This window comes from Mesoplodon densirostris, chromosome 12 (genome assembly GCF_025265405.1).
Source record: "Mesoplodon densirostris isolate mMesDen1 chromosome 12, mMesDen1 primary haplotype, whole genome shotgun sequence".
NCBI lineage: Eukaryota > Metazoa > Chordata > Mammalia > Artiodactyla > Ziphiidae > Mesoplodon > Mesoplodon densirostris.
Window position 1 is genome coordinate 78,755,287 of NC_082672.1, and position 26,076 is coordinate 78,781,362.

Consider the following 26,076-nt stretch of genomic DNA (forward strand, 5'->3'; position numbering starts at 1 on the left):
ATGAAGGGTGTGGAGGTCTATCCAGAGAGACAAAGAATGAGAGCAAAGTGACACAAAAATTAAGAGAGAGATGAACTGAATGGGAGATGGTTGTTAATTCCTAAGTCTTTTTCAGAAACTTAATGGTATTCTACTTCAAGGATCATAATATGTGCTTTTCATGAGTTCTAATTTGCCTGTGTTAGTAAACTAGGATCTCAGTATCCAGGATGCCTTCAAAATACCCTATCGATAGTATAGAGCTTTCCCTATATCTTTTGCAAATTCTAAATCTTTAGAATGAGAAAATCTTTTTAAAGGTAAAGTATGATGTCATATATCTTAAACTGATCAGTACACTGATTTTTTTCAGGATTACTTATTCTTGACAATATTCCCATTTATGCTGGAATACAACTTTTGAGGTTATTTTTAACAATGTATATGCCTTAAATACTGTAGAGGTGATAAGATATCTAATGGACTGAACAATATAATACATCTTGGCACACCAAGCAGCCTGAAATCTGTTCATGAAATCTATTTCAATGGCGCTAGTGATTTAATGTAGAAAATAGAAAACAAGCTGCATAGCGGAATAACATTTATTTATCAGCTATACTGTGAATATTATTTTTCAACAATCAGATATAGACACTTGAAAATTCCACAGTACTCTAGAGACCCAAAGGCACAGATACAAGTGAGTTATTATGTTTTTAAAAAGTGACCAAAGGGAATATTAATTCTGGAAGATTTTTAATCAATTCAACACTATTATACACTAGAGGAAAAAAAAAAATTGTTACAAACATTCCCTCACAAGGCCGGTACTTTTATATTTATATAGCATTATTATAGCAATTTAAAATGTTAATCTATGATATAATAATGTCACTTCAGAAAACATAAAAAATATAGTTTTTTTTTTTTTAATAGCCATGCTCTCATTTTTGATGAAAGCTAGTCAGTTCATTCTCATGTTAGTTTGACACTTTACAAATGCACAAGAGATGCAGAGTCAGCTTAGTAAACCTGTGTAACAGAAGCCCTCAGACGGAGTGGAGAGAGGGCTCATCATCACTCAGGTCTGAGTCATCCTCATCCACCCCTTCAATGACCGACTTCTTCCCTTTACAGCAGGAGACAATCAACCCAATCATGAACACCTGCAAATGTAAACAAGGTGTATGTTATTTCTCAAACCTGAAGTCATCCAGAAAGCACCAAACTTAAAACCCAATAGCATTGCTGTGACAAAAACAGCCCACTAATGGTCACAGCATCCCTGGGACACCTGTACTTACCCCAAGAAAGGCCCAGTTACCAAAGTAGTAGGCGGCACTGAAGAACCAGAACTTGTGAAGGAACAGGTAGGTCCGGGTGACAATACACTGATCTATAAAAGCAAATAAAGGACTAGGGTGAGGTAGTTTCTCTCTTGAAATAGACTATTAATACTTGACCTAAAAGGTTATTAAGCAAGACTAATTATCAGTGTTAGAGACAGGATTGAAATATAGGCCTATCTCCAAAGCCCACTCTTTCAATCACCTTAATATAGTTTAAATTATCAACTAATATGACATATTTTTAAAAGTCAATGCTACCACTGTAACCCCAGCTCTTGGGTATAAAAAATTATATTGGCTAGTTCAGTGTAATTGAAAAAGCATTTTAACCTGGAATGCCAGACACATCCTAAAACAAAACAAAGTTTTCCTGATGAAGAATGAAGAAAGTAATCAGATGTGGTTAGCATTCTTTTCTAAGAATCCAACTGAGATTTTTTTGAGCTTTTTTTTTCTTTTTAAGAATGCTATTGAAAAAATGGCCACTGCTTATAAAGAAATACAGAAAAATCATTATCTACTGATTTGCTTACTGTCTGAATTTTAGACAGCATTATAGCTTGAATTTAAAAAGAAATCACTTACTTTTCTCCTTCAAAAAAAAAAAAAGTAACCTTTAAAGAGAAATTGGCAGACTGGTTACTTGGTATTTGTGTGAGACTCCATACTATTTTATCCAAACACATTGTTTCCATTAGTTTACAAAGTCCTTTATACATATATCTAGTACAGGAAGTCTAAGGAAATACTTGTTTATGAAAACCACTTGTCCCATGGATTTCTGAAAAGTAGCATTAGGTTCTATTTTATCCCAACCCTCCCCTCCCTTCCCCTACAGTTCAGCATGTCCTTCCGGATGGCTCAATGCCCAGCTGGACAGACAGCCTCTGCTTCTGGCAGGAAAACATGCCACTTAACAGAGAAGCACCTTCCTCTCAGAAGCAGGACAGCAATTTAATGCGGATCCTCTGATCCCCAAGGGCCCCCTTTGTATTCCTCGTTCTCTTTCTCAACACAAAAGTCTAAGAGGAATATTCCAAGCATCCTAAGAAAAACCAAAAAGGTATCAAGCAGCAGGGGAGGGACAAATGTTTCTCTCCTGTCCTACAGTCCCTGGCCCCCCAGATCACGGCCTCACACCAGGCGCCAGAGCTCAGGCAGCAGAGACGCCTCCCTGCAGGAAAGCCACTGGTCAGCCACTCTGCCCCAGAGCAGATTTTCCCCTCGATCACAGAAGGTGCTTCACAGTAATATAACATACTCAATTTGCCACTTTTTCCACTGGATTGGCCTGAATATTCCACAGTACCCATCAGAATACCTGGCATTCATATTCAGTATGACTGCTGAAAAACTAAACTTTTTAAAAAGGGGATATTTTACTTTAAAATCATATTGCTAAATAATACATTTTCTAATTTCTTTTGACTAAAATCTGAGAAGATTCCAAGGATGTCGAAACAAGATGCTCTGAATATGCCTCGAAAATGAAAGTATAACTTAAATGTCCAGCACGACAAAGCAGGTCCAGGCCCTGGTCTTGACAGACTTGACGTCAGGTATCATTTGGTCACTTCTCTGCCATGTGAACAGGCAAAACTGAACCATGAGACTCTGCTTGTCACCACACTTCCTGATAGGGTCATCTTGAAGACCAAACGAGGGTTGCAAAGTGGAAGTTAATGTCCATTTTCTTCTTCAAGATATACTAAGACCATGATAAAGAATAAAATTTTCAAGAGCTGCTCAAATGGTGCCAATAAAAACTCATCTTAAGATTTTAGAAGATTATGTGCACACTAGTAGTGAGGAAAATAATCGCTTAGGTATTAGCATCATGACTACTCTGTACATGTTCATTATTCTTCTGTCTCTACAGTCAAAACAGATACAAATGAATTTGGTGAAATTTAAATGTGTATAATTCAGTAAAAGGATACCTGCTGCACAGCAATATACTTTTAAATAAAAATAACCAATTTGGAATGAAGAATGGAACGGGCTGTAAAAAATGCCTGTTCACAGTTATTTTAAAAACATCAATGCTTTTTGAGCGTTGCGCCAAGGGCTTTCTCTTGTTACGCCAAGGGCTTTCTCTAGTTGCAATGAGCGGGCTTCTCATTGCAGTGGCTTCTCTTGATGCTGAGCACGGCCTCTAGGCACGTGGGCTTCAGTAGTTTTGGCGTGTGTGGGCTCAGTAGTTGTGGCTCGCAGGCTCTACAGCACAGGCTCAGTAGTTGTGGCGCACAGGCTTAGCTGCTTGGCAGCGTGTGGGATCTTCCCAGACCAGGGCTCGAACCCGCGTCCCCTGCATTGGCAGGCAGATTCTTAACCACTGTTCCACCAGGGAAGCCCACAAACCTGTTTTTAAAAAGTTATTCAACCTTCTCAACATTGCTAATGCTCTAAACTTAAAAAATAAAAAGTTCTATTACTCATTTCCATACCTAAAGGTATTTGGGGGGTCAGAACTTGAGTGAACCAGAAATTTCAAGGCCAGAACAGGGATTACAAGACAAAGGCTGAGCTGGCAAAAGCAGGTAGAATCAAATCACTTTTCCCAGGGGGTCTAATAATCCACTCAGTGACATTTTAAATTGGCTATACCTGCTGATTATTTTCCCCACCACAAAAAAAAAATATCTTAAATATTTTTCCTATCACATTATTTTACACGTTTACCACTTTCAAAGGCTGGAGATTTGATGCAAGCCTTCTAAAATAAGAAAAAAATGTACATTGTTAGTGTTCTGCTTTGTTGTTGAAAAGTATGTAACAGCTTTTACAGTTATCTTTATATGTACATGTCATTATATTTATATGTGTATAAAGTGGCATATGTCCACAGAGGAATTTTAGTTAATAATCCCCATGCATATATTTTATATTTGAGTGATAACTCCACACTGAATACACCATCTGCCACCTCCCAGCTGCCCACCTGAATCATAGATATCTAGGAGATCTAGAGAGGTGTTTCTACTGCTATCTAAAACACTACAGTAAGTATTTCGAACTTGGTTTGGCCTTCAAAGTAAATGTGAATTCCTCAATTTAGGGAGTACATTCTAAAACTGGAATTGTTCAGGAGACTTCTGGCTGTTATTCCTCACAGGGATACATAAACTTCCAATTACACCAAAGAGTGCATGTTTACAATGAAAAGCTAAAAATAGGGGTTCACACAAAATTTTTTCTTCAAAGTGGCCATACAGTAAGGATCAGGATTAAAAGAACCAAGAAAGAGCCCCTGGAGCCTATGAATAGAATCAAAATCCTGCTTCTACCATCCTCCCCCCATCTGCTCTCACTTATCATCAAACTAGATAAGTAACTAACAGAAAGTGCAATTAAACTTGTTTCTCATGTAACAGCCGCCTTTATAAATATACCTGATAGATTTAATACTACTTATTTCTTGTTTCCTTTTAGACCACTGGTTATGTCCTTGTTAATGTATGCTGACTGCCATTAACATAACTTTGCTCATTAACTGTAATAAACAGCACCTTCTACTTTAAGTATATTTTGAAAAACAATACTTAGCGTGATTTAAGCCACCATTATGCCATCGCCATGTTACACCTTCACTTGAAATCAGCTTAGAATTAATTAACTCTACATTTGTACTTTACTTATAAAACAAATCCTTATGTTACATGTGCATACAGAGAGAGGGCATTTGGGAAAATTCATGTACCACAGAGAATTTTAAAGCAATTTCTTTGTTTGACTAGTGACAAAAAAACTGGGAGAAGACTGGACTGTTTATAACACCACTTCCTTTCTCATGGTTGCCCGTGATCGTGCTCACTTTGGTTTCTGATTAGGGTCTTGCTACTACTGAATACGATAGACATACAAATCTTAACTGGAAACAGGCTAAGGATCTCAGGCTTTATTGTGATATGATTAGGAATTATTTATCAAATGGTTTTAACAAAGGGGATAACATGAGTGCACTGCAGGCTGGCAGAGGGAACTGAGAGTAGGAAGAGGTTCATCAAACCTGGAAACAATCCAAGTGAAAACACGAGCTGTCGGGATGAAAGGAAGGCTGGATCTGAGCTTCTGGGGAGTAAAATGCCAGTGAATAACTACTGTCAAGTGGATTTACAGCATGTGAAATATATACACACAAAAAGATCTGAGCAACTAGCAACATATATCCAAAGAAGGAGGGCAGAACAAATTTAAATATGTAATAAAAACCAAAATTGTATGCTCATCTGAAACTTAACAAATGGCATACAGTTTAATAATGTTTTGTTAAATCTCACTGCAGGAGATGGGTAAAAGGGAAAGAAAGAATTGGTGAACATCAAAAATCACAGAATCATTTAACTTCTAAGTATCAGTTTCTTTCTAAGTGTCACTGAGATAATATCTACTTCTGACGGATAGTGATAAGATAAACTGAACTTCTGAGAATTAAATTAGAGAGAATTCTACATGTGCTTAAATAAAAAAAAAAGGTTGATGTTTTAGGAGACCGCATCCTTAAGCAAGGATCTATAAAAAGTGGCTGAGAAATTTTACAAAATAACCTGGGCTGTCTTCAGAGTGGACTCCGAAGAACTGAGAAACCTTACACCTAGCTAACTTCAGTGGACTGTCCTAGCTGAACTGTCAAGAACACAATCAAAATGTCACCTAGAAAAACAACTTCAACAGTAAGAGACTTTCTGGATCTCAAGCAAAACCCAAGAAAAATATGCTGTGATCGATACTTAATTTTCTGGTCTGCACGGCAACCTCACTTGACAACGGACACAATACATAAGGCTTCCTCAGCTGGATGATACCAGCCAATGTCAGTGAGGCCCTCTTCTGACTCCAGGCCCACTTAGAAACTATGTGACTATAAAGTTGGTTTTCCAGATTCCTTCCTCCAATGAGAATTCACAAGCGCTGAGCCTCTAGTTTCTTTAATGGTTATACTTCCTATGGTAAATTAATAAACTGCCATCTGGCTAAAACTTTAGTTTCCTCTCCACTTATCTGGAGTCAAATACAGATGCTGGAGATCAAGCAGGATTCTTAAATAATAATTCTATCTCATCACTCTAACTTCAATATTGCTCTGCCCATTTGATGGGTAGAATTAAATCGAATGAGGCTATCAACACAGAGTTATTATTTGTCAAGTGAAAGATTATAAGTTCATAGTACTTAACCATGAAGGACTATTTTAACTTGTTGAACACAAAGTCTTCTGGTTCAAGAGGGTAGCCTGAGCACAGTCAGTTGTTTCCCGTCCTGTTTCCCAGGACCTCATTAAAGTTATGGAGCAGGAATAAAGCCAGGAGCAAACTTTTGTGTGTGTGTGTGTGTGTGTTGCGTCTTCATTTCTGTGCGAGGGCTATCTCTAGTTGCAGCGAGCAGGCGCCACTTTTCATCGCGGTACGCGGGCCTCTCACTATAGCGGCCTCTCTTGTTGCGGAGCACAGTCTCCAGATGCGCCGGCTCAGTAGTTGTGGCTCACGGGCTTAGTTGTTGTGCGGCATGTGGGATCCTCCCAGACCAGGGCTCGAACCCATGTCCCCTGCATTAGCAGGCAGATTCTCAACCACTGCGCCACCAGGGAAGCCCCAGGAGCAAACTTTTAACAGCAAAGAGAATGGGAGGAAGGCCACACAGTGATGGGAGACCTCAGCAATATTCTGGACGATGGAAAGCTGCATTTAAAAGGTCTCCAGTAAAACAGCTGGTTTCCTTCTCATTTACTTTAAAAAAATAACGTTAAGGATCAAGAAACCCCAGTCATAAGGTCCCCAGTGATGAGGCTTCCCAGGTTCCTGATACTTAAATACAAACTAGCATAAATATGAATGAATCATCAGATATATACAGAAAACGATGAGCATGAGGGGAAAGAACAAGATAGACAGAAATGCTCCAAGATGAACTGAACTGTAATTTACTTAAAGGAAACAAGGAAACGATTAAGAAAAATGTTTAGTATCTTCACATATTGACGAGGATATTACATCCATAAAACAAAGATGCTTGAAAAAGAAAAATGAGACACATAAAGTACCTCAAGGAAAGTACAAATTTGTTACAAAATAAAAAATTCAGGGTATAGTTTGAAGATAAAGCTGAGTACATATCCAAGAATCTAGAGCAAAATGGTAGGCTGAAAATACGAAATATGAGAGGAGTCAGATGATGAAGATATCCAGCAACTAATGAACAAGAGCTCCCCAAGGGGAAAATGGAGAAAACAGAAACTATCAAGTTAACTTCCAAAGAAGAAATAGACTGGCATTGGATTTCTCACCAGTCAAAAATGAAACACAGATGGTGCAATGCCTTTAAAGTTCTAAAAGAAATGAAGTCTTCCATAGAATTCTAAGCACAAACTCATCAATTCTATCAATTGTGAGGATATAATACTTTTCAGATATACATTTTGCGCAAAGCATTTCTTTTCTTTAACTCTAGGTAAACTAAGAGCTCTGGGAAGGAAATCAAGAAAGAAGATATGGTTTCTAATGCATCAGAAGTCCAATGAACAGAAATTATAACATTAGAGCTGAACAGCGCAATTAGAAAGCAATTAATCCAAAGAAAAGGGGTCAGTAGGTACTTAGAAGGAAGTAAATACAATGGGTTTCCTCCCATTGTGAGCAAGAAGCGACAAGACACTAGGTAGATATCAATCTTATGTTACTTTAAGAACATTTTTTAACAAGAGAAAGAAAAAAAGGAACAAATTTTAAAAGTGGTTCAATTCTACAAATGCTGGTTGAACAAGGCAGAAAAATATACTCATATATATATATATGTTTTCTTATCCTCAAGGAGCTTACACGTTCCTATAAAAGGGTAGGACAGAGATAAGACACATAAATGATGATAGATTAAGACAGAGTAAGGTCATGTCATCAGAAGTATAAATGCTATGGGGATTCAAATGAAAAAAACAGAAATGGCACACGTGTTTGGAGATTCAAAAAAGAAGGTCAGGTTTGAAAGAAACCTTGTAAGACGGCCAGGATTCTGACTGACAAAGATGGGAGGAGATGGGTAGAAACTGGCTGCGACATTCCAAGAACAAACAGTTAAAAAGCAAAGACGGAAAAGATGGGCACGTTCTGGAAGTGTATGAAAAAGGGCTGGAAACATGCAGGATGGGTTAGAGAGTGGAATCCTTCAGTCCTTGGCTGAATTTATCAGATGGTACAGGGCAGCACTTAAGGCTCCTGGTGGAAGAATGACATCGCCAGAGGACTTGAGAACAGCGGTTTCCACAGTGTGGTTTCCAGACCAAAACCGTCAGAAAATTCTAGGGTCCCTCCTCAGATCCACTGAATCAAAAATTTTGCGATGGCCGCTGGGCCTGCACATCCGGAGCCTGTGTTCCGCAACGGGAAAGGCCACAACAGTGAGAGGCCCGCATACCGCAAAAAGAAAAAATAAAAAAAATTTTTTGCGATGTATTTTGCAAGCGTTCCAAGTGATTCTGATGCACACGAAACTTCGATAACCACTGCTTCAGAACAATTAGACTAACAGCACTGTGTAGTGTGGATCAGAGTGGAGCACTAGTTAAAAGGCTCAGCAATTCATCTGACATGTCATTTAGGTGAGATGTGAGGGTCACTATGGCAACAGACTCTGCATCCCTTAGCAACTGATTAGCTGAAGAGAAAGTGAGTGAAGATAACTGTGCATTGAAGAATGATGGTAGTAAAAGCAATAGTGAAGTCAGGACATACGGCCCAAGACCTTATCTAATAGTTTGTACTTCCCCAATAATTATTCATTTTAAACATTTTTATAAAAGCACATTACCAAAATAAGAAGGCTCTGTATATTATTTTCATATGGTTGATAAGTCTCATTTAGGACTACCCATAGATTAAGCTAACACGCTAACATCTTAATTTCGCTTTCTTCCTTGACCCTGCACACCACACCGCAACTACACACGTGCTTTCAGCCGTAAGGGAAACCTAATGAAAAAATGTGCTGTAACCAACGGTAGACTGAGAAGTTATTAGGTTTCTTATTAGTTCTCAGTTTATGATGGAATACCAAGAACAAAGTCAAACAGGTTCAAAGGAAAAAAAAGCACAGCCTGGAAAGTTGGAAACAGATTTAAAAAGACAATTATTCTAGATATTATCAAATACAGAATATAAAATATTAAGCAATGTTTTCTAATTAAAACTCTAAAAACACACACATAACCCCTTTCTCTCTCATATGCTATGCTCGACTCCTCAGCAAATCCCCCTGGGTCTACCTTCAAAATCTGTTCAGAATCTGACCACTTCCTGCCACATCCACCACCACCACAAGCTCTGCCTTGGATTCCTGCAAAAGCTCTCTCAACTTGCCTTTGCCCTTGGTTTCTTATGGTCTATCTCAGGGGCTGGTAAACTTTACCCCAAAAGGAAACATTTAGACTGTTCCTTCCTTGTTTTTGTAAGTTTTGCTGGAACACGGCCACGGCATCCGTGACGTACCGTGTACTGCAGCTTCTGTGCTGCGGTGGCAGAGCTGAGCAGTGCGGACCCGACTGTAGGTCCCACGGAGCCTAAAATATTGACTATCCGGTCCTTTAGAGAAAAGGGTTGCCAGGCCCTGGTCTACATATCACATCAAGTCATCTGCTCACAACCTTCTAGACTTTGCATCTGAGCGTAAAACCTGAAGTCACCCTTGATGACTTGCCCTTCCTCTTCCTCTTCCTCGTCCAGTCCCCCTCCCCCGCCCCACTCTGCACCTGCTGTCACCTTGGTCTGCAGGGCTTCTCCCCAGGAATCTCACTTCCTGAAGGTCGTTTTGCCCAGATGTCAGCTTCTCAGTAAGGATTTCCTTTCTTCTCTACTCTACTCAGCATTTCAAACCGTCCCTCCTTCTGTGCACTGCCTACCCTCCTTTGGCACTTTATTTTTCTCCATAATGCTTACCGCCTGACATACTTATTTGTCTCCTTCTACTAAGTAAGCTCCATGGGGACAGGAATATTTGAGCTTTGTTCACTGTTGTGTCACTAGTACGTGGAATAGTGCCTGGCACATACTAGATATCAATATAAACATTTATTACATGAAAAAGCAAGGAAGAATAGATAAGAAAAACTAAATGATCATATGGAATCCTGGAAATTAAGACATTTATAAATTTATTTTAGAATTTCAAGACACACAGGCTTTGATTCTCAGTATTAGAAAAAGTATGTCAATATCTTCCAAAAGTGTTCAAATTGCAAAGGCTGTTATTATTGTTGTATTCCTCAAATAAACAGGATAACTTTCTAAATAAGGCTATCAAAATTATCACAATTCTAGGTGACCTGACTTCTCCTCATCTTTAGACTAAATCTAACTGTCCTTAACTTTCCCATCCCCACCTCCAAATTTGCAGACTGTAAGACAAAAAGACCATATAGTGTTTTTTTTAAAGGCCCCATGTGCTTGAGTCTAAGGGAAAGGATTACATATATTCTCCTGAAGTGGATCTTCTTGTTACAAAATTCCAGAAAGCTAAAATTAATTAGCTTCACTTAACATGGGGTAGGAGGTATTAAATTTAAAGTCCATATTCAAACCTGTCTTTTAAATCCACACAGAAAGAGTCTGGTAACATTTTCATTTCAAATTACATTTATGGACCACCCACTTGGGCACACAGCACCACAGGAGACATTAACAAATACTGTCATCACAAAGCATCGGTGTCCCTTTTTAACCTCAGGCCATACAGCTAAGTTTCTAACGAAATCCCCTGAACAGCTTCATTTTCAGCCTCTAAAAATTGGCTTTCCTTAAAATGAGCTTTTTATTTATAACTGTATACCAAACATCAAACGTAAACTAGTGGAGTAACTCCTTTAATAAAACTAGTTTTAAACAGTAGCCTCTCCTGCAAAATACATTTTTCAATTAAAAAAATTTATTTTTATTTTTATTTTTTAGTTTTGCTTACAGGCAAAAGTATTGGTAGGTAAAAAAAAAAAAAACAACAAAAAACAAAAAAACACCTGAATCCATTGTTAGTGATTATGTAAGTACTTGAGCACTACTGCTTAGTTACCTTGAGTTATAAAATCTCCTGGAAACTCAGTTCAAGTAGAAAGAAATATTCCACATTCTGGGAAGAAGATGTTACCAAGAATTCAAGAATTACATTTTTTCAGGGAATTCCCTGGTGGTCTAGTGGTTAGGATTCCACACTTTAACTGCTGAGAGTGCGGGTTCACTCCCTGGTTGGGGAACTAAGATCCCACAAAGCCATGGGGCATGGCCAAAAAAAAAAGAAATACATTTTTTCAAAGTCTCAGTAACTACCCTCCACACTGCTACCTTTCAACAAACTGGAAGGAAAAAAGTCTTCTCTATAATCAATAGCTACTGGGCAGACGCATGCCACTATCTGGTCTCTCACTGTTTTCATCCTTTAAAAGGCTTAACGATGTTTTTTCTTTAGTTACAGAATAAAAGCTATTTATCAACAACAAAAAACAGTGAATATTTATTTCTTTATTCCACATCTTGTTTCCCGGAGGTACAGCCCGACTTTTTAATATATTTTATATATATATATATATACACACATTTTTTTCTTATTGAAGTAGAGTTGATTTACAAAGTTGTGTTAATTACTGCTGTACAGCAAAGTAATTCAGTTATGCATATATATACATTCTTTTCTTACATTCTTTTCCATTATGGTTTACCACAGGATATTGAATGTAGTTCCCTGTGCTGTACAGTAGGACCCTGTTGTTTAGCCATCCTGTGTGTAATAGTTTACATCTGCTAACCCCAAACTCCCACTCCATCCCTCCCCCACCCCCCTCCCCTTGGCAACCACAGGTCTGTTCTCTAGTCTGTGAGTCTATTTCTGTTTCATAGATGAGTTCACTTGCATCATATTTTAGATTCCACATGTAAGTGATATCATATGGTATTTGTCTTGCTATTTCTGACTTATCTTCACATAGTGTGATAATCTCTAGGTCCATCCATGTTGGTGCAAATGGCATTATTTCATTCTCTTTTATGGCTGAGGAGTATGCCATTGTATATATGTACCACATCTTCTTTATCCATTCATCTGTCGATGGACATTTAGATTGTTTCCATGTCTTGGCTATTGTACATAGTGCTGCTATGAACAAAGGGGTGCATGTATCTTTCTAAATTATAGTTTTATCTGAATATGTGCCCAGGAGTGGGATTGCTGGATCATATGGTAATTCTATTTTTAGTTTTCTGAGGAACCTCCATACTGTTTTCCATAGTGGCTGCACCAGTTTACATTTCCACCAACAGTGTAGGAGGGTTCCCTTTCCTCCACATGCCCTCCAGCATTTGTTATTCGTAGACTTTTTAATGATGGTCATTCTGACCCGTGTGAGGAGGAACTTCCTTGTAGTTTTGATTTGCATTTCTCTAGTAATTAGCAACATTGAGCATCTTTTCATGGCCTGTATGTCTTCTTTGGAGCAATGTCTGTTTAGGTCTTCTGCCCATTTTTCAATTGGGTTGTTTTTGTTGTTGTTGAATTGTATGAGTTGTTTGTATATGTTGGAAAATAATCCCTTGTTGGTCGCATCATTTGCAAATATTTTCTCCCATTCTGTAGGTTGTCTTTTCGTTTTGTCTACAGTTTCCTTTGCTGAGCAAAATCTTGTAAGTTTGATTAGGCCCCATTTGTTTATTTTTGTTTTTATTTCTACTGCCTTAGGAGACTGACCTAAGAAAACACTGGTACAATTTATGCCAGAGAATGTTTTGCCTATGATCTCTTCTAGGAGTTATATGGTATCATGTCTTATGTTCAAGTAGGTAAGCCATTTTGAGTTTTTGTGTGACGTGAGGGAATGTTCTAACTTCACTGATTTACATGCAGCTGTCCAGCTTTCCCAACACCACTTGCTGAACAGACTCTTTTCTCCATTGTACGTTCCTGCTGAAGATTAACTGACCGTAGGTGTGGTGGGTTTATTTCTGGGCTATTCTGCTCCATTGATCCATATTCTGTTTTTGTGCCAACACCACGCCATTTTGATTATTGTAGTTTTGTAGTATTGTCTGAAGTCTGGGAGGGTTACACCTCCTGCTTTGTTCTTTCTCTTCAGGAATGCTTTGGCAATTCTGGGTCTTTTATGGTTCCATATAAATTTTAGGATTATTTATTTTAGTTATGTGAAAAATGTCATGGGTAATTTGATAGGGATTGCATTAAATCTGTAGATTTCTTTGGGTAGTATGTCCATTTTAACATTATTAATTCTGCCAATCCAAGAGCATGGGATATCTTTCCATTTCTTTGAATCATCTTCAGTTTCCTTTATTAATGTTTTATGGTTTTCAGCACGTAAGTCTTTCACCTCCTTGGTCAGGTCTTCCTAAGTATTTTATTTTTTTGGATGTGATTTTTAAGGTATTGTTTTTTTTACATTCCCTTTCTGATATTTCATTGTTAGTGTAAAGAAATGCAACCTATTTCTGTATGTTAATATTGTATCCTGCTACCTTGCCAAATTCATTTGTCAGTTCTAGTTGTTTTTGTGTGGAGTCTCCAGGGTTTCCTAAATATTGTATCATGTCATCTGCATATAATGACAACTTTACATCTTACCTACCAATGTGGATAACTTTTCTTTTTCTTGTCTGACTGCTGTGGCTAGGGCTTCCAATACTATGGTGAATAGAAGAGGTGAGAGTGGGCAGACCAGTCTTGTGCCAGATTTTAGTGGGAAGGCTTTCAGCTTTTCACTGTTGAGCATTATTTTGGCTGTGAGTTTGTCATAGTTTTTATTAGGTTGAGATATGTTCCCTCTATACCCACTTTGGTAAGAGTTTTTATCATGAATGGATGTTGAATTTCTTTTCCTGCATCTACTGAGATGTTCATGTAGTTTCATCTTTTGTTTAAGCAGTGTATCACACATTGATTGATGTAAGTATGCTGAACTATCCTTATGAACTTGCAGCCTGACTTCTACACTGTTTATGCACAAAAGCATAAAACATGAGATAATATATACACTCTTCCATCTATCATCAAAAATATGGTGAATATTTTTCTGTCAAAACATATAAAGCTGTATCATTACATTGTATGTAACGTTATTTCAAGTATCCTCATTGATGGGTAAATACCCAAGTTGTTTCTTTTTGTTTGCTATTTCTTATCTAACCTTGGTGGGATGTGGAAACTGGTTAGTATTGAAGGAGCAAGAAAATGCAAATATGATTTCAACATTTCCCTCTGAGTAAACAGTTTAGGGAACACAAAAGGCAGAGGACAACTCCTGCTACCCTATGAGATGAGGGTGACAGGTGGAAACTAAGTGGAAGAGGGAAGGAAAGGAGTTCAACCTTGGAATTGAGGCTTGAGGGCTTGGCAGGACATGCATTTTGGTACAGATAAACCAGATAGTGGTTAGAAGATAGGAATGGAAATCTAAGGTTCTGAATTTATTGATTAAATTATTAACACCCCTTAAATTATCCAGAATAACTAGGCTTATTTATTGTCAACTGTCAAGTCTCCAAAACATGACTTAGAAAACCTCATTGATGTAGTAAAGCTACATTTATTAGACTAACTACAGTGAGGGAGATCAAGGAGGGCAAAGGCAAAGGGTATTTATAAGGTTTAAGGGGCTGGGTTGGACCACTTTAATCAAGGTCTTAGAGACTGTGGGGGAACAGGCTAGAATTGGGCTACGTTTATGACATAGGTTTTGGGTTGGTGGACGCAATGAAATGAGAAATCCTGAAGCAAGTCTTCTTGGGCAATTCATCTTGGTAAATAAGCTTTTGGAGTTGTTTCACAGTAGGAGTTTTCAACCATTTGTGTTTGTTCTCGGTGGTATTTAATGCAGGGGAAGGGAAGTGCATCTGTGCCCAGAACTGTTGAGCATTAGCAACACAATGTTGGTGTCAGTTCCCCACATCTTATGGGATTAAAAAGCTTTTAAAACTTACAGAGCAGCATTTGGGAATGGTTTAGACTTTAGTCTACTATGAATTTTTAACGAGAGTGCCCTGGAATGGATAAGATGCTAGAGTTGGAGTACGTATGGAAAATATCCAGAAAGAAGGCACTAGGTTTCTGACACTATCATAAGAAGTGACTTTGACTAGAAAATCCTCCTGTTTCACTCACAGCTTTCTGAGCAAATGCTTAACATAAGAAAGTGTAAAAATTGCTCTATCTTTAAAAATAGGTGAGAAATTTATAGAAATATCTTAAATTGTTTAAGTAAGTTGGATTATATAACCAAACATAGAATACCATCTTTGCATTTAAATTGGTGGGTTATTTAAATATATGAAAAAATTCTTCAACAAGTTTTCAAGTATGGTGTGTCCTTAGAGGTTTAATTTCTGAAGGGTTTTCATTATGTTCTTTGTGTATTTAAACTGTCCTTTTGCAGAGCCTCAAGAGGAATAGATTCTGTAAACCTAGTCAAAGAATGATTCATTTTCCACAGCTTAATATTCCTATAATTAAACCAAGGTTTATTTGATGCTAGAAATTTATACCAGAAATGACAGGAAAATGTGAGAGACAAATTATTTTGTAGCAGATTCAAGACTGAAAGTAAACACAAAAGATCAACTCACTTGCACAAGAAGGTATACTTTTTTATCTAAATTGCTTAGGGAATTACCAGATAGCATACACTGTATTCACTAATTCTTATATTCAAAATATGTTCTGTCATTTTGTGGGGCAAAATTCATCATGTTGAACCACTGGGCATATCAATTTAAATTTTTTGGAATTTAAGAAAAATAATATATAGAAGTGTAAATGTTTTAAAGGATATAAGTAATGTATAATTAAATAATGTAATTATAATACCCCCCAAATGTTAATTAGAAGTGGTTATCTTTAGTAATTCCATATCGTGGCCTGCACTTGGTACTGTCAGTTTTTAAAATAGTAGCGTGTACAGTGGTTCTCATCTTTTTTCCCTCCCTTTTATCATTTTCTCAAAATATATACACTTATGTTTTCTGAACCATATATCATGTGATTTAACCTCTTAACAACAGAGCACTTTTTAATAGCCAGATGTTCTCTTACATAACCAGAGAACAGCTATTAAATTTAGGAATTTTAATAATGATTCTATTTTTTAAAATGTGCTCTACAGTCCATTCTTCGACATGTCATTTACCCCAGTGTATTTTTCACAGTGCATTTACCCTCTAGTGCAAGGTCCAATCCAGGACCATGTACTACACTGCGTTCTGCTGTCCCCTGACTACCCTGAATCTGTGACTTCCTGAGCCTCTGGTCTTTGAGGACACTGACAGTTCTGAAGCACACAGCCAGTTCCTTTATACCATGTTTGTCAGTTGTCAGTCTGGGTTTGTCTCCTGTTTCCTCGGGATCTGATTCTTGTTCCCTGTTCTTCCCAGGGTGTCACATCCTGAGGCACAGGCTGCGCTGCCCCTGGATGATGTTACTTTTGTTCACCCGGTATGGCGTGTGCCCATTTTCCTCTGAGCTGTGCTATGACACCTACTACTTTTCCTCTGACAGCGAACAAACGGTAAGTGGAGACGCCTCATTGTGGTTTTAATCTGCAGTTTTCTAAACTGAGTTTAACTTCAATTACTGTATCTTCATTTTTAAACATTGTATTTGGTTCATTTACAAATCTGCTAGGGTTTCATTCATTCTTTTTCAATACTTTGTTGTTCCCTGCCGATATTTTGATCTGGTCTTATTCCTTTCATCACAGTTAGCTGTTCCATAATCTGTGTTGGTAATTCCAATATCAGGGCTTTGCAAATCTCTTTCTGTTGTCTGCTATTTCTTCTAGCTCTCTTACATGGTATTTTGATTCCTGTGTGCTTGTATATTTGGCTCTGATGTCTTCACTTGCACTCCTCTGTGGGAATTCCGTGAAGCCAAGAATTATGGTACTTTCCTCTAGGGAGGATTAAATTTACTTGCACCATGTGCCTACCGCACTGCCAGAAATTTCAATGAAACAAAGTCACTCTGGTGATGTGCATTTGGCCTGCAAATCTGCAAAGGGCTAGTCTGTGGCTACAATTTCTTAGGAATGCGATTCCTTCCTTCCTGTTTTTGACACTAAGGCCAACTTTGCTTTCGGTTTTCTGCGAGTAATATGTTTAACTTTACTTGTGGTTCACACTCACACAATGGTGCCATCCTTGGGTGAGGGAGGGGCTTAGCTTTGTAAGAGGCTGCATTTCCTATGAGATGCCAACCACTCATGTGGGCCCTAGACCTGCGTTGTCAAATATAATAGCCACTGGTAACATGGCTGAGACTGAAACTAGGGAACTGAATTTCTAATTGTATTTCATTTTAATTAATTTAATTTAAACTAAAAACTGAAGCAGTGTAAAATATTTTTTCATTAAACAACTTTAGTGCTTTGGTAGAACTATACTTCACTTTAACCAATAAACGTTCTCATTTAGATGATGAAAATTTAGTGTTTGAATTAAGATGTTCCTTAAGTATAAAACACACACCAGGTTTTGAGGACTTAGTATGAAAAAGGATATAATGTATGACACAGAGAAGGCTCTTGGACACCTCCCTTGTTTACCTGGGACGAAGCCAGACAGCAGCCCTGTATACTCTGTCTCTCCTTCACGAAAGATCTGCTAAGCTGTTTGTCCCCACTGATCAATCAGAACAAGAGGCTTGTTGATTTGACCTGAGTAACCTTTAGTTAGATTTCCCTCCTTCTCCAGGCCCCCAAAGGGCCTCCTTCTGCCCTAGCCTCAGCCTGAGCCAGCAGACAGCCCTTCCTAAGCAAGCCCTCCTGGCTGACCTCAGGAAAAACATCCCATGGTCATCTCACTCTTACAGCTGGTTCCTTCTAGCCTTGCTTACTCCTCCCTAGAAAAGAAAAGCCCTCTCCTGCCTGGTGTCTGAAACACCTGCAAATATCTCACGGTCAGCTCCTCTTTTTGCAGCATCCCCTCTTCCTACTGTAATAATCTGTTTAAATATGTCTCTCCTTTTGACTGCTTGAAATGGTGAATCACTCTTCCTTTGGCTTACAGGAAACTACCGTCACCTAATCTTCCTTCTTAGTTCTCCATTGCTGGCTGCTCTTCTTTCAATGGGACGGCCACAGAGCTCCACCTCTGCACCTCTCCTCTGTTTGAGTTCACCCTCTAGGTGATCTCACATCCAACCTCACAGCTTTCCTTCCCACCTGCCCCAGCCAACCCGGCATAAACTTCTCCAGATCTCCAGACCCAACTCAACTGCCAACTCAAGATCTATACTTGGATGTTCAACAAAGGACTCAACCCAAAATACTCAAACCAGAACCCCATGTTCTCCCTCACTGCATGAATGAGGGAAACAGATCTGTGGAATTAAGAATATACCCACTTTGCAAAAAGCGTCAAGAGCCATTAGCCAAACAGCAAGCTCCTGAATGCACTTCTGTATGGTATCAGATTAAAAATTAGATTCATATACAACATTCAGCAATATCCTAATGCCTGCAGTCCACGTGCCACTTATATGTGGGATTTTTAAGGCTATTTAGAAAGCATGGTAAAAATCCCAAACAAAAAACAAATTCAGAAAGGAATTTTCTTCATAGTTAAATCTTTTCACTTAATTCTCTAATACTTCAGCCCATACTACCCTTCTGAAATTGCATTCTCAAAGGTTTAAGATTGGCTAGTTGGTAAATATCTCTCTGAAGCATCCACATGAATGATCTCTGCACACAGCAGTACCTTGGATCCTGCAATGCTTTAGTATTCTGTTCATCTCTCATTGTCCAGACTCATGTTTCCTTCTCAAATAACCTAGGTTTAAGCTCTCTGACCTCTGATTTTCTTTTATATCGTCTGTGACTTTGATTTTCTCGTGACTTCAAATGACTGTCTCCATTATACTAAAAAAGCAGTAACACCCTTTTGTTTTTAAAATTAAAGGACAGATGATGCAAACAAAACACAAAAATGTGAAATGTAGAAAAAAAGAGACTTGGAATCCAGACACTTGCATTATAGTCCCAAGTCTCATACTATCAACTTTTAACTTATCTCTTAGGGACTTATTAATATCTGTATCTGCAAAAAAGGGGTATTAAACCAGTTAGATGGATGGCCTCACTAAAGTTCCCTTTTTTTGCTTTAACATTCTAGTTTATATTTTTAAAATTGTTTACAACTTAAGTGTCTCTTTGTAGCCTGTATTTCCATTTCTATACTTCTAATACAGAAAACAAGGGGGAAAAGATTCTCTAACTGACATAATATCTTAGATAAAAGTTTGCAGAAGGATAGGTACTTGAGGTTCTGAGAAAACAAGTCAACCTGCTTTTATCATTGACAAAAGCAAAACAGCTTGGTAAACACGTTTTATTTATAGAGAATGTATTTTGAGTCACTCCTTGATAATGGGCTTGTTTACTCCAGAACTTAGTGTTCAACTACGTTCTAAAGTAAGATATCAATGCACATTTTACTTTATTAATTTTCCTCTAACATTATCTTTAGTTATTCAAAATAATTCTTACTTTTCCCTTTGTACTTAATATATATAATTTTAACCCTGCTTTAGCTCTTTAATTTTAAATCAGTTTTTTGTAATTCACGTAGTTTAAAGTTTAACACATCAGTTTTTATTTTAGCATCATCAGCTAACTTGAGGCATCTTAACCATTTGTCCTAGTAAAATTATATCCTAAAGCTAAAATCTAAAGCCACAGATTGTTCGATGATTTTTTAAGGCTGGCTATATATATTAACAAATATACTTAACCAGAATAATCCACAAAAATCCAGTTTGATTTATACAGATCATCTCATTTCCAGTTGCTTTAATGTCCAAATAAGACAACACAAGTTTACTCCAAGGAAAGATAAAGTAATTAAATAGGATGGCAGAAATAAGACTTCGGGTTCATAGATTTTTAAAAATGATCATTTGGAAATATATTATCTTGCTTCATCCCTCACTGTACTCCCCAAATATTCAGTGGTCCTGCCACAATTTATTTTTTCTGTAAGATGCCAAGTAGATTTGTTTTTATGCCTTGTTAATACAGGTTTCTTCTCTGCTTGGAATAGCCTCCAGTTTTTTTTTTGTTTGTTCATTTGGATTTAACTTATGCTTTGGGGCCCAGTTAAAAAGTTACACTGCAGAGAAAACCATTAGCCCCTTTTGCCTTCCCATAGCATTTTGTCTGTAATTTCATTACAGCTTGCCATTTACTTTTCTATTACAATTATTTATTTCCATATCCAAATCCATTAGGCTGTTTGCTTTCCAAAGGCAGGGACTGTGGTATATGTGTCTCCTCTGATGCTTTCTCTCCTTCCCAGAATCTACCCCAGTACTCTATTCTGTTTGTCCACAAAGGGACACTGATCATTCATCTTCCTATTTGGGCTCAAATATTTCTGTATATTTATGTTACTCTTCATAATTCTGTATCTGTTTTAACTATTTTATTCACACTAACATATAAGTTGTCTGTGTATTAATGCTTATTAGATTAAGCAGCAATTAAAGAACATGAAACTAAGAATGTAAATAAAAGTCCTTTTGTCATATTAGCATATAAAATTTTAAACTTGATTTCTAATTTGCTCAGCTGACTCACTTTGAACTTATAAACAATGCATTACCTTTAAGGGTAAATTAAGTAATATTGTTGTTTTAAGGTAACTTTGTGAACATAGTATGATAGGCATTCTTTATAAATCTGCTCAATCATCCTATTCTTTAAGGGATCATTTTAAACACAAAAAACCTTAACTATTTTTAGATGACTCTCAAACATTATAACATTTCATAAATGCCAGACCACCTCATATATGAATGCAATATTACTTAAGAAAAACAAGTCTATAAAAATGCACTCAATAATGGTAAGAGATCAATATATGCATTTTTAGAAATCACTGCTTTAACATCTTTCTAGGGAGATTACCTTTCCTCAAAAATAATTTTAAGGGCTTCCCTGGTGGCGCAGTGGTTGAGAGTCCGCCTGCCGATGCAGGGGACACGGGTTCGTGCCCCGCTCCGGGAAGATCCCACATGCCGCGGAGAGGCTGGGCCCGTGAGCCATGGCCGCTGAGCCTGCGCGTCCGGAGCCTGTGCTCCGCAACGGGAGAGGCCACAACAGTGAGAGGCCCGCGTACCGCAAAAAAAAAAAAAACCATAATAATAATTTTAAGTATAACACTCTAAATTACAATTTTTGTTTCATAATCTAAAAATCATTCTCCAAAATTCTGTTACTTGCAAAAGGTACATAACGAAGGTGACATCAAGTACTTTATGGGGGTATTTCTATTACAGTATTATCTACTCTAGTCAGTGTGCCCACTAAAATGTCACCAAGTAATAGTGTTGCGTTTCTCCTCTGCGTGCTGACGTTTCCTAGTGTGCAGTAAATGGACTCTGTCACCACACTTAACACCCCATCCCCACTCGTATGCATCAAATCTCATGTTCCAACCTGCTCCTTCATCTTTCTCTATCATTTCAAAAAATTTTTAACATTTAAAACTCAATAATTTTCATCTCCTTATATATGAATTAGTAGGATTAATATTTTCTTTATGAGCAGCAGTCCCCAAAGCCATCTTAATTTTGAATCTGGGGGAGGAGAGTTCTCTTACAGCCCCTCATCATTTTTTTTGTTTGTTTTTTTTGCAATACGTGGGCCTCTCACTGTTGTGGTCTCTCCCGTTGCGGAGCACAGGCTCCGGACACGCAGGCTCAGCGGCCATGGCTTACGGGCCCAGCCGCTCCGCGGCATGTGGGATCTTCCCGGAGCAGGGCACGAACCTGTGTCCCCTGCATCGGCAGGCGGACTCTCAACCACTGCGCCACCAGGGAAGCCCCTCATCATTTTTATTTAAAGTATTCTCTTAAAAAATCTACCCTGCCACCCCAAATTCAATGGTCATATTTCTACCACCCTCTTCCAAGTATGCACAGGTAAACTTGACATTTAGAGATTAGCTGGAGAACCAAAAAAATACTGGGAAAAATAAAGCCATAAACCTAAAGGGTATGTTTTTGTACTGCAAAGCAACATTTCAAAGAATAAGTCAACTAAAATGTTTTACAAAAATATTCGACAGTTCAAAGGAGGTCATTTTAACCAGTGGTCCCCAACCTTTTTGGCACCAAGGACCGGTTTCATGGAAGACAACTTTTCCATGGACTGGTGGGGGGATGGTTTGGGGATGATTCAAGCGCATTACATTTGTTGTGCACTTTTCTATTATTATTACAGTGTAATATTTAATGAAATAATTATACAACGCACCATAATGCAGAATCAGTGGGAGCCCTGAGCTTGTTTTCCTGCAACTAGATGGTCCCATCTGGGGCTGATGGGAGACAGTGACACCCAACCTGTGTAGCTATGTCCAGTCTACTCTGTGATCTCGTTTTGGTTGCTGCCACTGCAGAAAACCCTGCTTCACAAAGATGGGATGTTGGAAATGGAAGCAAGCTTTTCAGTGCTTTTGTGGCAATCTCAGGATATCCCGCCTTGACTTTAATCCAGAATGTATGGAGATTTGAAGTTGTCTCAAACATACTTTTAAGGCCACTGTCACTTGCGATCTCAAGCAGTTGATCCCCTTCTAGCACGGACAAAGTCGATTCACCTGGCTTATTCACAGATGGGTCGTGGATCCATTCCTTCCCAGTTCAGGGGTCTTTTGTGGTTGGGAAGTAATGCTCAAACTCCTTTGAAAGCTGAGATAGGTGACCATGCACCAGCTGGGAGAAAGAAGGCCCTGGCTCAGTCCTTCAAAATCTCTGCTAATGTTTGAAACATGTCAAAAATCCCAATGTTCACTCATCGCCCCCATAATTCCAGTTTGGCTTTGAATGCAGCCACTTTATCTGCCGACTTGAACACAGTTGTCGTTCTCCCCTGCAGTGACAGACTGACTTCTTTGAGCAAGTTGAATACGTCACATAAGTAACCAAGTTTTGTGACCCATTCTGTGTCACTGAAGTGGTGACTGTTTTTCTAAAAGAAATCTCTGGAGCGGCTCTGATAACTCAGAAACTCCGGCCAGTGATCTACCTCTAGAAAGCCATCTCACCTCTGTGTATAAGAGAAGACGTGTGCTCTGCGTCCATCACCTCAGAGTTGCGCCAACAGACGTGAGTTAAGGGCATGTACTTTAAGGTGGTTGATAATTTTAATCACATCCTGCAAAACATTAAGTTCAGGTGACATTTTTCGGCTAGCCAGCATTTCTCTATGGACAACACAGTGTGTGGACTCACATTCAGGAGCGACCTCTTTGACTCGAGTAGCGAAAACAGAAAGCCGTCCAGTCGTGGCAGCCACTCCATCCATGCATATACACTGACACAAAATGACCAATTCAGTTTTCCTGATATGTAGTCATTCAAAGACTTGAAGAGCTCTGCAGCTGTGGTGTTGGTTGGTAACAAAAGTACACATAACATTCTCATGCACACCCTCCTGAAAAATATATCCCACAAAAACAAGCATTGTTGCCTTGTTGTCAACAGCAGTAGACTCATCAACCTGGATTGCGTACCACAGTGACTCATTAATCCTCTCTAACAATTGTGCCTCAGTGTCCTCTGCTATTTCATCAATTCGTCTAGTTATGGTGCTAGCCGAAAGAGGATCACGTGACACCTTTTGAACTGCAGCTTCTCCTAAAAGTTCATGACAAATGGCCTTAGCAGCAGGCAGGATCGACTCTTCACCCAATATAAAGGGCTTCCTAGCTTTAGCAATGCAGTTAACTACTAAGAAAGATGCTCTCAGTGCAGACACATTTGATGAAGTGGTGGCCTTCAATAATTGCTTTTCTTCATGTTCATGTTTTTTCCTTTTGAAAAACTCCAAAGGCTTGCTTTTTAATGCAGGGTGCTTGGTCTCCATGTGGCAAAGCAGTTTTGAAGGTTTCATGGCTTTGTTGGATAGCCAGTCACCACATATTATACAAAGCGGGCTTGGAGAATGTGAATCACCTATTGCAATGAACCCGCAACTTAAGTAGGACTCTTGGTATTTTCTTTTAAATGCAGCTTTCTTTTTGTTGGCAGTCTTAAGAGTCTTCTATCTCATCATTGAGTCTTTCCCCCTTTTCAAAGAAGCTCCCCAGCGACGTTTGTTTTTTACTCATTTTGCCTACGGTTATCTTGTGGGCTTACCAAAAACTGTGACTGAGACAAGGATGCAGTGCAGGAAAGAGGCATGGATGGAAGTGGTAAATAAAATAATGGGCAGGCCAGGCACAGACTAAAATAAGTGTCAGATTCCAACTTAAAGCCTGCCACCAGATGCAGCTTAATTGTCACTTGCCACTCACTGATAGGGTTTTGATATGAGTCTGCAAGCAATTGATTTATTAGGGTCTCTGTGCAGTCAAACCTCTCTGCTAATGATAATCTGTATTTGCAGCTGCTCCCCAGCACTAGCATCACCGCCTCAGCTCCACTTCAGATCATCAGGCATTAGATTCTTACAAGGAGCGTGCGACCTAGATCCCTCACATGCACAGTTCACAGCAGGATTTGAGCTCCTACAAGAATCTAATGCCGCTGCTGGTCTGACAGGAGGCGGAGCTCAGGCGGTAATGTGCGCCATGGGGAGTGGCTGCAAATACAGACAAAGCTTCGCTCCGCTTGCCTGCCGCTCACTTCCTGCTGTGTGCCTGGTTACTAACAGGCCATGGACCGATACCAGTCCGTGGCCGGGGGGCTAGGGACCCCTGATTTAAGCCACTATAAATTAGATTAGACTGAAAAAGAAAAATACTGAATGTGATTCATAAAAAAGTTACGGCCAAGGGTATGATTTAACTAAACTTACTGATCTATAACATAAAAATTCACTCAGTTAGCAATATAAGGGCATTTTAAAGACCTTTACCAGTGCAACTTAATTTTGAAGCTTCTCTGCTAAGGTTTCAATACTACTGTAAGAATTTAAGAAACAGAACCTATTTTAGATCTTCAAGATCAGTGCCCTCTTAAAAAAAAATTACAAATCAACTCAACAGTAATTTTTCATTCTACTTTCACTGAGCTAAAAATGACAACCCAAAGCATTTCAACTATCAACCCTGCTGTGACGTGTGTATGTACATTTCAAAGTAAAAAACCTGGGACTAAACTCATTACAAAAGTAGAGCTGGAAAATCAAGTCACATTTATTTATAATAGAAACCTATAATAGAATCTAAAGAAAAAATGGTTCTGATGAACCTAGGGGCAGGACAGGAATAAAGACGCAGACATAGAGAATGGACTTGAGGACACAGGGAGGGGGAAGGGTAAGCTGGGATGAAGTGAGAGAGTGGCATGGACTTATATATACTACCAAATGTAAAACCGATAGCTAGTGGGAAGCAGCCGCATAGCACAGGGAGATCAGCTCGGTCCTTTGTGACCACCTAGAGGGGTGGGATAGGGAGGGTGGGAGGGAGACACCAGAGGGAGGAGATAAGGGGATATATGTATATGTATAGCTGATTCACTTTGTTGTAGAGAGGAAACTAACACACCATTGTAAAGCAATTATACTCCAATAAAGATGTTAAAAAAAAAAAAGAAACCTTTACTATTATTTCTTCTTCATGTCTGTTTCCCCATCTCATCTCTTGATTTATTCTTTTCTCCCAGCTTTAGTCTCTTCCTTTCTTTCCCTTACACCCTGGACTCTGCGGTAGGTCTCATTCTCTCACTCTTAGCTTGTCCGTGGCTTACCATTCTACTTCAGTCC

General features: G+C 38.6%; 1 protein-coding gene across 1 annotated transcript in view; it reads right to left on the reverse strand.

Moving 5' to 3' along the window:
* Positions 1-570: 570 nt before the first annotated feature.
* Positions 571-26,076, reverse strand: part of LMBRD1 (LMBR1 domain containing 1) — a 110,503-nt gene continuing 84,997 nt past the window's right edge. Inside the window, exons 15-16 of the mRNA XM_060114707.1 lie at positions 1,287-1,378; positions 571-1,148 (exon numbers count right to left, since the gene is read on the reverse strand). Coding sequence (XP_059970690.1) covers positions 1,032-1,148; positions 1,287-1,378 — 209 coding nt within the window. The 3' untranslated portion in view covers positions 571-1,031. The remainder of the gene's footprint in view (positions 1,149-1,286; positions 1,379-26,076) is intronic.